At 41.7% G+C, this 12,500-nt stretch overlaps 2 protein-coding genes across 2 annotated transcripts in view; one reads left to right on the top strand and one right to left on the bottom strand.

Moving 5' to 3' along the window:
• The window catches only part of LOC116062394 (dynein regulatory complex protein 11-like), a 33,069-nt gene that overhangs the window by 15,326 nt on the left and 5,243 nt on the right, over window positions 1-12,500 (bottom strand). The window contains exons 2-6 of the mRNA XM_031317072.2: window positions 6,969-7,132; window positions 5,659-6,004; window positions 4,633-4,734; window positions 3,569-3,757; window positions 3,342-3,413 (exon numbers count right to left, since the gene is read on the bottom strand). Coding sequence (XP_031172932.1) covers window positions 3,342-3,413; window positions 3,569-3,757; window positions 4,633-4,734; window positions 5,659-6,004; window positions 6,969-6,982 — 723 coding nt within the window. The 5' untranslated portion in view covers window positions 6,983-7,132. The remainder of the gene's footprint in view (window positions 1-3,341; window positions 3,414-3,568; window positions 3,758-4,632; window positions 4,735-5,658; window positions 6,005-6,968; window positions 7,133-12,500) is intronic.
• The window catches only part of ackr3b (atypical chemokine receptor 3b), a 6,968-nt gene continuing 2,269 nt past the window's right edge, over window positions 7,802-12,500 (top strand). The window contains exons 1-2 of the mRNA XM_031317073.2: window positions 7,802-8,115; window positions 12,099-12,500. The exon at window positions 12,099-12,500 is cut by the window's right edge and continues 480 nt beyond it. Coding sequence (XP_031172933.1) covers window positions 12,115-12,500 — 386 coding nt within the window. The 5' untranslated portion in view covers window positions 7,802-8,115; window positions 12,099-12,114. The remainder of the gene's footprint in view (window positions 8,116-12,098) is intronic.

Below are 12,500 nucleotides of genomic sequence, written 5' to 3'. Positions count from 1 at the left end.
ATGAGGAACATATGAGGAACATATGAGGGACATATGAGGAACATATGAGGAACATATGAGGGACGAACATATGAGGAACATATGAGGAACATATGAGGGACATATGAGGAACATATGAGGAACATATGAGGGACATATGAGGAACATATGAGGGACATATGAGGGACATATGAGGAACATATGAGGAACATATGAGGAACATATGAGGAACATATGAGGGACATATGAGGGACATATGAGGGACATTAGAGGAACATATGAGGGACATATGAGGAACATATGAGGGACATATGAGGAACATATGAGGAACATATGAGGAACATATGAGGGACATATGAGGAACATATGAGGGACATATGAGGAACATATGAGGAACATATGAGGGACATATGAGGAACATATGAGGAACATATGAGGGACATATGAGGAACATATGAGGAACATATGAGGGACATATGAGGAACATATGAGGAACATATGAGGGACGAACATATGAGGAACATATGAGGAACATATGAGGGACATATGAGGAACATATGAGGAACATATGAGGGACATATGAGGAACATATGAGGGACATATGAGGGACATATGAGGGACATATGAGGAACATATGAGGGACGAACATATGAGGAACATATGAGGAACATATGAGGGACATATGAGGAACATATGAGGAACATATGAGGAACATATGAGGAACATATGAGGGACATATGAGGGACATATGAGGGACATATGAGGAACATATGAGGGACATATGAGGAACATATGAGGGACATATGAGGAACATATGAGGGACGAACATATGAGGGACATATGAGGGACATATGAGGAACATATGAGGGACATATGAGGAACATATGAGGAAACAAAGGAACATATGAGGAACCAGTCCAGGGCCCCTCTCTTTAGCCTGCCTCTCTTAGTTATGCTATTATAACTCTAGACTGCTGTGGGAAGCTCCTTCCAAGGACACAATGAGCCGCTCCCTCTTCTCTCTTTTCACTTGTCTCCTTTTGTGTGCATCTTAATCCCAGAAATGCCTGTTACTAACCTAGCTCTGGGGAGTTTTCTCCCCGGAGTCCCTTTGCTTCTTCTTCACCCAGAACATCGCCTTGGAATTGGGTGGCACCTACACCGGGGTCCTGGGTGCAGCTGACGCTATGGACTTACTACACCCTGCTACGCTCTGCGATTCCCCGCAGTGTCCGACTGCGTCCTGCCGCGTCCATCCGCGTCCACCCAGGCTGCTGTGCCACACTACACCCCGTAACGCCCTGCTGTGCCCTACTATGACATGAACTACTACGACTACCATTGTGATCACTGTTTCACTATCTTCATTATGACTATTATTGCCACCATTCACCACTCCCCCAACTGGTGCCGTCAGACACCGCCTACCAAGAGTCTGGGTCTGTCCCAGGTTTCTTCCTAACAAAAAAGGGAGTTTTTCCTCGCCACTGTCGCTATAGCTACTGCTAATGCTTGCTCTTGAGGCAACCACTGTAATAGTTGGGGCTTCGTAAACTACAGAGTTTGGTCTAGACCTACTCTATCTGTAAAGTGTCTCGAGATATCTCTTGTTATGATTTGATACTATAAATAAAATTGAATTGAATTGAATTGAACATATGAGGAACACATGAGGAAACAAAGGAACATTTGAGGAACATTTGAGGAAACAAAGGAACATATGAGGAAACAAAGGAACATATGAGGAACATTTGAGGAAACAAAGGAACATATGAGGAACATATGAGGAACACATGAGGAAACAAAGGAACATTTGAGGAACATTTGAGGAAACAAAGGAACATATGAGGAACATTTGAGGAAACAAAGGAACATATGAGGAACATTTGAGGAAACAAAGGAACATATGAGGAACACATGAGGAAACAAAGGAACATATGAGGAAACAAAGGAACATTTGAGGAACATTTGAGGAAACAAAGGAACATATGAGGAACATATGAGGAACACATGAGGAAACAAAGGAACATTTGAGGAACATTTGAGGAAACAAAGGAACATATGAGGAAACAAAGGAACATTTGAGGAAACAAAGGAACATTTGAGGAACATTTGAGGAACATTTGAGGAAACAAAGGAACATTTGAGGAACATTTGAGGAAACAAAGGAACATTTGAGGAAACAAAGGAAACATTTGAGGAAACAAAGGAACATTTGAGGAACATTTGAGGAACATTTGAGGAACATTTGAGGAAACAAAGGAACATTTGAGGAAGCAAAGGAACATTTGAGGAAACAAAGGAACATTTGAGGAAACCAAGGAACATTTGAGGAACATTTGAGGAACATTTGAGGAAACAAAGGAACATTTGAGGAAGCAAAGGAACATTTGAGGAAACAAAGGAACATTTGAGGAAGCAAAGGAACATTTGAGGAAGCAAAGGAACATTTGAGGAAACAAAGGAACATTTGAGGAAACAAAGGAACATTTGAGGAACATTTGAGGAACATTTGAGGAACATTTGAGGAAACAAAGGAACATTTGAGGAAACAAAGGAACATTTGAGGAAGCAAAGGAACACATGAGGAAACAAAGGAACATTTGAGGAACATTTGAGGAAACAAAGGAACATATGAGGAAACAAAGGAACATATGAGGAAACAAAGGAACATTTGAGGAACATTTGAGGAAACAAAGGAACATATGAGGAACATATGAGGAACACATGAGGAAACAAAGGAACATTTGAGGAACACATGAGGAAACAAAGGAACATTTGAGGAACATTTGAGGAAACAAAGGAACATATGAGGAAACAAAGGAACATATGAGGAACATATGAGGGACATATGAGGAAACAAAGGAACATATGAGGAACATTTGAGGAACATTTGAGGAAACAAAGGAACATTTGAGGAACATTTGAGGAAACAAAGGAACATTTGAGGAAGCAAAGGAACATTTGAGGAAACAAAGGAACATTTGAGGAACATTTGAGGAACATTTGAGGAAACAAAGGAACATTTGAGGAAACAAAGGAACATTTGAGGAAACAAAGGAAACATTTGAGGAAACAAAGGAACATTTGAGGAACATTTGAGGAACATTTGAGGAACATTTGAGGAAACAAAGGAACATTTGAGGAAACAAAGGAACATTTGAGGAACATTTGAGGAACATTTGAGGAACATTTGAGGAAACAAAGGAACATTTGAGGAAACAAAGGAACATTTGAGGAAGCAAAGGAACATTTGAGGAAGCAAAGGAACATTTGAGGAAACAAAGGAACATTTGAGGAAGCAAAGGAACATTTGAGGAAGCAAAGGAACATATGGGAACTATAGGAGGATAAGCTGTTACCATTCCCAGAAACCTCATCTCCTCTGTTCTGTGTCTGACGGTCTGTTTCCTCTGACGGTATCCTCTCCACACCTCAAACACACCACAAATAAACACCAGACACAACTTACAACCGTCAAGAATTAATGACAATATCATTTAAAAAGTCATCAATCACATTAAATGTCAAAACCGGGATGTAAAAAGTCATAAAAAGTTGAATATTTAGACTGAATGTGTGCCGGTACCTTCTGGACCGTGACGGCGGCCTGATGGGGGGTCAGTTTTGGGGGTTTCCAGGTGTTTCTGAGGACGCCTCTCTCTGATTGGACGAGCTCCTTCATGTACTGGGCTCTGATTCGTCCCTGCCGAGCCCGCTCAGACACCTGCAGGAGAAGCACCGCCTCCTCCAGACTCATCGGCGGCACGCAGCTCGCCTGCACAGACAGAGCAATAAAGATTTCAATTCTGGAACTTTATTTAAACCTGGCTGTTGGACAAAGGTTATAGATGACTGTGAGTTCACTAAACTTCACACGGAAAGTCAGAATTTATGTGCAAGATGTGACAAACTTCCTAAAAAGTGACAACAACCTATAAAATGTCGAAAAGAGCAACAAAAGTGTGCGTGTCAGTGTCTGTGGTGTGTGTGTGTGTGTGTGTGTGTGTGCGTGTGTGTGTGTGCGTCCGTGCGTGTGTGTGTGTGTCTGACCGCGTGTGTGTGTGTGTGTGTGTGTGTGTGTGTGTGTGTCTGACCGTGTGTGTGTGTGTGTGTCTGACCGCGTGTGTGTGTGTGTGTGTGTGTGTGTGTGTGTGTGTGTGTCTGACCGTGTGTGTGTGTGTGTGTCTGACCGCGTGTGTGTGTGTGTGTGTGTCTGACCGTGTGTGTGTGTGTGTGTGTGTGTGTGTGTGTGTGTCTGACCGTGTGTGTGTGTGTGTGTGTGTGTGTCTGACCGTGTGTGTGTGTGTGTGTGTGTGTGTGTGTGTGTCTCTGACTGTGTGTGTGTGTGTGTGTGTGTGTGTGTGTCTCTGACCGTGTGTGTGTGTGTGTGTGTGTGTGTGTGTGTCTGACCGTGTGTGTGTGTGTGTGTGTGTGTGTGTGTGTGTGTGTGTGTGTGTGTCTCTGACTGTGTGTGTGTGTGTGTCTCTGACTGTGTGTGTGTGTGTGTGTGTGTGTGTGTCTGACTGTGTGTGTGTGTGTGTGTGTGTGTGTGTGTCTCTGACTGTGTGTGTGTGTGTGTGTCTCTGACTGTGTGTGTGTGTGTGTGTGTCTGACTGTGTGTGTGTGTGTGTGTGTGTGTGTGTGTCTGACTGTGTGTTTGGCTCGCTGTGCTTCCAGGATGTGGGCGAACTTCTTCTGCAGCTGATTCTTCTCTCTCAGGAAGTATCGAGGGACGGGGATCTCCAGATCTCTCTGTTAACACACACACACACACACACACACACACACACACACACGGTCAGACAGACACACACACACACACACACACACACACACACACACAGTCTCTCACGGTCTGAATGATGCAACTATGACTCAAAAACAGTTCTGAACAAGCTCTTTGGTATTTTTTCAAGGAAATAGTTGGACAGAAAAGTCAAAATATTTGGAGTAAAAAAAATATCTCTATATTCTTAGAGAATTTTAGAGAAAGTCTGGATTTTATCAGCAGCTGCTGAGACAGTTTTCTTTCAGACTGAGAGAGGGATCAGGTCTAGAGGATCAGGTCTAGAGGATCGGGTCTAGAGGATCCGGTCTAGAGGATCAGGTCTAGAGGATCAGGTCTAGAGGATGGGGTCTAGAGGATCAGGTCTAGAGGATCAGGTCTAGAGGATCCGGTCTAGAGGAGCCGGACTAGAGGATCAGGTCTAGAGGATCAGGTCTAGAGGATGGGGTCTAGAGGATCAGGTCTAGAGGATGGGGTCTAGAGGATCAGGTCTAGAGGATCGGGTCTAGAGGATGGGGTCTAGAGGATCAGGTCTAGAGGATCCGGTCTAGAGGATCAGGTCTAGACGATGGGGTCTAGAGGATCAGGTCTAGAGGATCAGGTCTAGAGGATGGGGTCTAGAGGATCAGGTCTAGAGGATCCGGTCTAGAGGATCCGGACTAGAGGATCAGGTCTAGAGGATGGGGTCTAGAGGATCAGGTTTAGAGGATGGGGTCTAGAGGATCAGGTCTAGAGGATGGGGTCTAGAGGATCTGGTCTAGAGGATCAGGTCTAGAGGATGGGGTCTAGAGGATCAGGTCTAGAGGATGGGGTCTAGAGGATCAGGTCTAGGGGATGGGGTCTAGATGATCAGGTCTAGGGGATCAGGTCTGAGCGTTTTCTGGACTCACCGGAGTCATCTTGAGGTCCAGCAGCAGATCATCAAAGTAGTGGAACTCGGAGAGCTGCAGCGAGACCATCTGGGTCCGGAGCTCCAGGAGCCGGCCCGTGATCCCGTCCAGAACCATCCGGACCGCCCGGCGCCGCTGGGGCTGCACCAGCTGCTCGTACAGACCCTCCAGCCGCCGGAAGATCTGCAGGTACTTCAGGTACAGGACCCCCAACTCATGCCCCGCCCCCAACTCATGCCCCGCCCCCAACTTAGGCCCCGCCCCCAACTGGCGCTCGCTGGGGACCTCCTCCTGAAGGAGGCGCTGTAGAGCGCTGTGAGCCGCCGCCCACTGCTGCCTAGAGAAGCTGAGGACCAATCAGAGGACAGGAGGCCTAATTAGAACCAATCAGATACCTAGGCCTTTTAGATAATAAGATATTAAAAAAAAATGTTGGAATATTTCAGCAAAAAGTCAAATATTTTATACATCCTCTGTCAGTCACACACGCTTACACACACACACACACACACACACACGCACGCACAGACACACACACACACACACACACACACACACACACACACACAGACACACACACACACACACAGACACACACACGCACAGACACAGAGACACACGTGCGTGCGCACACACAGACACACACACACACACACACACACACAGACACACACACGCACAGACACAGAGACACACGTGCGCACACACACACACACACACACACGCACACACACACACACACACACACACACACGCACACACAACCAACTGCACTCCTCTTGCCTGCACCTGACCAATCCAACCAACGAAGGCAGCGAGTTCCAGCCAATCAGAGGCTAGGGGAGGGACTTGTCATGTCGCAGATATTGATTAGCGTTTACAGTGGCCAATAGCGCGTGTTTCCCTGGGTTTCTCAAAGACTTGGGGCCACATATTTGGCAGAGGGGTTTAGGGAGTCTTCCTTCTATACAATGGGACGTTTTTCACTAAAAACATTATGCATGTTGACATCATTTTGGACCGTAATTATCACCACATCCGTGTCAGAAATGTTGAAAAAGCTAGAGCAGATAATACAAAAAAAAACTCACATTTACGACTTGTTTACGTTAGAAAGTTGACTTTGTTTATGGGACTCTTTCACACAAAGCAAGCCCGTCTTGTTGTCATGGAAACGCCCACACATCATGGCCTAAATGCTCAGTTTGGGGAACATTTCTGAAGGATTTCTTTAACCCCAAGAAACCATCACACGGTTTAAATATTGATTTCTGGATTTTGTTCCCTTGTGATTACTAATCAGAGCTTACCTGCGTGACGTCATCGCGATGCACGTGCCGGACCTCCAGAATCCTAAAAAAAATCTCGGTTGTTTACAGCAGAGCTGCAGAAGCTGTGTTCTGTTTCTGTTTCTGTGCAGCAGAGCGTAGCAACGCCGCGCATGCGCACCACGGAGAGTCCTCGGTCAGGATTCCTGACAGAGAAAGTAAAGAGGAGAAGAATTGTTATAACTTTATTAAAAACCTAAGAGGACAAATGTTTAATTTTATTCATAAATATACAGATATGTTTTATTTTTGTATTTTTATTTTTATTATTTTTAAATTAATTTATAAATATTTTAATTTTATTTTTATTTTTATTACGTTTTTAATTATTTCTTCATGTTTTATTCAAATGTTATTTTATTTTCCTTTTTTGTTAGATTAATTCTTACGTATTACATTATTTTTAAACATGTTTATTTTGTACGTTTTTATTTTTCAATGTATTTTTTTTTACATTTTCAATTTTATTTTTCAATTTATTTTAGTTATTTTTTCATAAATTTGTATTCTTTATTTTTACACTTTTTAAAATTATGTTAATATTTTAATTTTTTTAATATAAATTGATAAAATAGCCGTCTTAATATGTACTGTATATAATAATGTTCTTTTATTAAATTATTATATTTACATGATTTAATTAAACATAGGTTTTATTTACTAAATTAAAATAATGACATTTAATAAATTAACCATCAGATAGAAAGTCAAAATGGACTTATATTTCCCTGCGTCTCTGAATGTTTCTAAATAGAAATACTTTATGAACTGTGAGTTCAAACTTTTGTTAATCTATTATTCGTTCATCCATCGGGAGCATTCGGACGTCACACATCTGTGACGCTATTGTTTGCACTTTAAATGGAAATCCGCACTTTTTTCGCACATCCTTCACTTGTTTTGTCCTGCAGCTGAAGCCGTAATAAATCACCGCGGAGCTGCCTGTCTCTGTGGGCGTAGCTTCTTCTCTTGCTGCTGTTTATTAAACTGCAAACACAAGAGAAGGGGGTCTCAGTCTCAGTCTCAGTCACACTCTCGGCCGGAGAAACTGGACTTTGACCCGCCTCTGGACCTGGATTTACCCGGGAGAAACACTTGGAGCAACCTAACCTACTCTCCCGTTTGACCTGTAAGTGTTTAAACTCTTTAAATAGTGGAAAACTAAATGTAGTTTGGCTCCATCTCTCATGTTTCTGCAGGTAACCCCGATTTGTTGTGCTCTCTGTCGCAGTTTAAAAGACTACAACCCAGACTCCCTTTAAAAAAGGGTCGTTTTTTTAAGTTTTCACACGTAGGTAAACGTACGTAACTCTGTAGGGAAACTATTAAATGTTAGTAGTAACCATTAATGTTCTGTGGTGTATTCGGCATACTATTCTTCTACCAAACACCACTTTAAAAGAAAAATCTTAACTTGTATTTATTTGTTTTAGATCGTCTAAACTTTCCCCCTCATTCCCCCCTCACATCCTTCAACCTGTACAGACGTCCCGTGAGGGTGTATGAAATGTGAGCCGAATTGAAGCGTGCATAATGTTTCTATAAAAGTCTTAATAGATGTGTTATAAATTGTTGTTTTCCATTTAGAAAGCTTAATTTGCGGATTTTAACAACGGAGTTGTACGGAACCTGCGCCTTATCTTACTGTGCAAGTTCTTAAAAAAGTTTGCAAAAAATAAATTGCCAAAACAAACAAGTGACATATCTGATTCGTTCAGTTGTGTTGCAGCCAAAATACTTAATGCCAGACTTTCCTTTAAAATATGTCGTTTTTAACGTTTTCACATACAGGCAATTATTCGACTTCTGTAGGAAAACGATAATATGTTAGTAGTAACCAGGAATGTGATCTGGTTTATTCGGCAAACAAACAACAACAAACAAATATATACAAAAATCTTAACTTCTAAGAATGGATTTTCGGGTCCTATGAGCTGTCCCCATCGGCGTGTTTAGGAGGATGGAAATGGTATTAATAAATGCTTGTAAAAGTTACAATTCCAAGTACAAATGTCCAATCATGGTGTATGAAAACTGAGCCGAATTAAAGAGTGAGTCCTTTCTATTATTATACATATCAACGTTTTGTGTTTTTAACATGATGACGTTTCCGAATGACGCAATCATCCTTTAAATGTGAAGATTTTTCAACGGAGTTCGGCGCGTCATTCGTTGTGGCGCGTTCCGGAGGCTGTTGTTGATGGTGCATTACAAACAGGAGTCACGCGAAGTATTTTATGGCACTTTAATTGCAGCCTGGTGCGTTCAAACCACGCAGCTGGTGTCTTATCACCCAAACTGGGTTTAACATTGAATGGGAGCTCTGGTTTCACTGTGTTTATGTATGAGAGGCATTAACATAAACCTGAGGGTAAATAAGTGTGTCTCATAGTTACAGCTCCGTTTAGATAGGAAGTAAAACATTTGACCTCTTGTAACTTAATATTCTTAATAAAAACAATTATAAAGATTGATGGTACTTTTATTTTGAAAGTTCATTACAGATATTTAACTGTTGGCGAGATGTGAAACTGTTAAGTGTGCTGCAGATAAACTGGGAGATTTTATGAAGACTTTTTATAGTGCATTAGGAGTCTGTGGAGGCCAGAGCATTTTTAAGTGAATAAATTAGGAATTTTAAAACGTAAAGACTTATTATAATGTGTGTTGTTTTATTCTGACTTTATCCTGGAAAGTTTCAACTTTATTCTGAAAAAAGTCACAGCTTTATCATAAAAAGTCGTAATTTTATCCCAAAAAACTCTCAATTTTATCCCAAAAAACTCTCAATTTTATCCTAAAAAACTCTCAATTTTATCCTAAAAAACTCTCAATTTTATTCTAAAAAAACTCTCAATTTTATCCTAAAAAAATCACAATTTTATCCTAAAAAAAAAATCACAATTTTATCCTGAAAAATGTCTCAATTTTATCCTAAAAAAGTCTCAATTTTATCCAAAAATGTCTCAATTTTATCCTAAAATGTCTCAATTTTATCCTAAAAAAATCACAATTTTATCCTAAAAAAATCACAATTTTATCCCAAAAATGTCTCAATTTTATCCTAAAAAAATCACAATTTTATCCCAAAAAATCACAATTTTATCCTAAAAAAAGTCTCAATTTTATCCTAAAAAAGTCACAATTTTATTCGAAAAATGTCTCAATTTTATCCTAAAAAAGTCTAAATTTTATCCAAAAATGTCTCAATTTTATCCTAAAAAAGTCACAGCTTTATCCTAAAAAAAAGTCTCAACTTTATCCTAAAAAAAATAACAATTTTATCCTAAAAAAAATCACAATTTTATCCTAAAAAATAACAATTTTATCCCAAAAAATAACAATTTTATCCTAAAAAAAGTCACAACCTCGTCCCTGAAAAAGTCACAGCTTTAGATTTGGGATGTAAATGTATGGAGCAGAAAGCCGTGCACGTTGAGACCCTTTGAAGTCTTTCTGTCGTGTTTTCGCTCCTCTGACTGAACCACTAATTGTCTCTTTGTTTCAGCTCGGCAGTAAACTTTTATTTTGAAGGCTGTGACCTTTCAGTGTAAAGGTCTCCCGTTGAGTTTTTATTCTCTAATAAAAGTCAGAGTGTCTCCTCCTCCTCTTAGACGGCACAAAGACTCAAAGAGCCAGAAGATCAATCAACCAATCAATCAACCAACCAACCAACCAACCAACCAATCAATCAATCAATCAATCAACCAACCAATCAAACAGCTGACAGCTTCAAGCACATTATTGATGATTTTATGCTTTTTTATGATGAAATAACTATTGATTCATATGTAATTGGTTCTTGCTCTCTTTCTTTCTCCCTCGCTTTCTTGCTTTCTACCTCTCCTTCATGCTTTCTCCCTCTCCTTTCTTTCACCCTTGCCTTCTTTCTTTCACCCTTGCCTTCTTTCTTTCACCCTTGCCTTCTTGCTTTCTTTCACCCTTGCCTTCTTGCTTTCTTTCTCCTTCGCTTTCTTGCTTTCTCCCTCTCCTTCTTGCTTTCTTCCTCGCTTTCTTGCTTCCTTTCTCGCTTTCTCCCTCTCCTTGCTTTCTCCCTCTCCTTGCTTTCTCCCTCTCCTTGCTTTCTCCCTCTCCTTCTTGCTTTCTCCCTCACCTTCTTGCTTTCTCCCTCGCTTTCTTCCTCGCTTTCTTCCTTTCTTTCTTGCTTTCTCCCTCACTTTCTTCCTTTATTTCTTGCTCTCTCCCTCGCCTTCTTGCTTTCTCCCTCTCCTTCTTGCTTCCTTTCTTGCTTTCTTTCTGAAGAAAATTTAAAATGACTCCTACTTCTGCTAACTTTTGGTTGCTATAAAGGACTTTTGTGGCCTAAATTGAACATTTAGGCCTACACTGAAATCAAATCTAAGCTGTAATAAAAAGTTAGACCACTATGGGACACACACACACACACACACACACACACACACACACACGTTATTGTTCCATCAGTGTTTCCTGTCGGTTCAAAGTCTTTTGGTTTATTAATGATGTCTGGATCGTTTGGCCTCCTCTGACCTCCGAACATCCGTCCATCTGTGTGGGTGTGTGTGTGTGTGTGTGTGTGTGTGTGTGTGTGTGTGTGTGTGGGTGGGTGGGTGGTCTCCTTAATGGAGGGTCACAGTAATCAGCAGACGGTCTGCGACAGCAGGGTTTTATTACCTGCAGATATCACCAAACCCACCAGACTCCATGTAAATAATCACTACTTTTAGCATCGTAAAACACACTTCATTGAAAGTGGACAGAAACTAAATAAAACTATCAAAAGCCGTCTTGGTTCATCTTTCCACTGTTCCAACAATCACCACTCTGGTTTGGTTGAAATAAACCATTAATTCACCCATTTACATGTTGAGATATGCTGGCTCTATACACGCTAAAAGTAGTGATTATTTACATGGAGTCTGGTGGAAATATGCTGGCTCTATACACGCTAAAAGTCCTGATTATTTACATGGAGTCTGGTGGAGTTTGGTGATGGTGATTTCCGGGCTGTTTGATGTTAAACTAAAAGGATCTTACTCTTTAACTAAAAGGTCTATCTCTGTAGGGATCCATCCCATAATGTTGTCAGACACGTAGAATAAAAATCTGTGTTTTCTTCCTGTTTCCCAGGTGTTACATCATCATCATGAGTCTGAGCGCCAACGACCTCACCGAGCTGATGGAGCTGTGGGAGGAGCTAAACCTGACCGCAGCCGACCACGGCAACCTGTCCCGCGTAGAGACGCTGCTGTGCTCGGGCGGCGTCAGCCACGGCGCCTTCCTGCACGTCCTCTCCGTCCTCTACGTCTTCATCTTCCTCGTTGGTCTCGCGGCCAACGCCCTGGTGGTGTGGGTCAACTTGCGGCGCGACAGCACGCGCTACGAGACGCACCTGTACGTGCTGAACCTGGCCGCCGCTGACCTGTGCGTGGTGGCCACGCTGCCCGTGTGGGTGAGCTCGCTGCTGCAAGGCGGGCGCTGGCCGTTCGGAGACGCGGCGTGTAAACTCACGCACCTCGTCTTTAGTGTCAA

The sequence above is a fragment of the Sander lucioperca genome, chromosome 24 (assembly GCF_008315115.2).
Source record: "Sander lucioperca isolate FBNREF2018 chromosome 24, SLUC_FBN_1.2, whole genome shotgun sequence".
NCBI classification, from domain to species: Eukaryota; Metazoa; Chordata; class Actinopteri; order Perciformes; family Percidae; genus Sander; species Sander lucioperca.
This window is presented reverse-complemented; position numbering and strand designations above follow the sequence as displayed.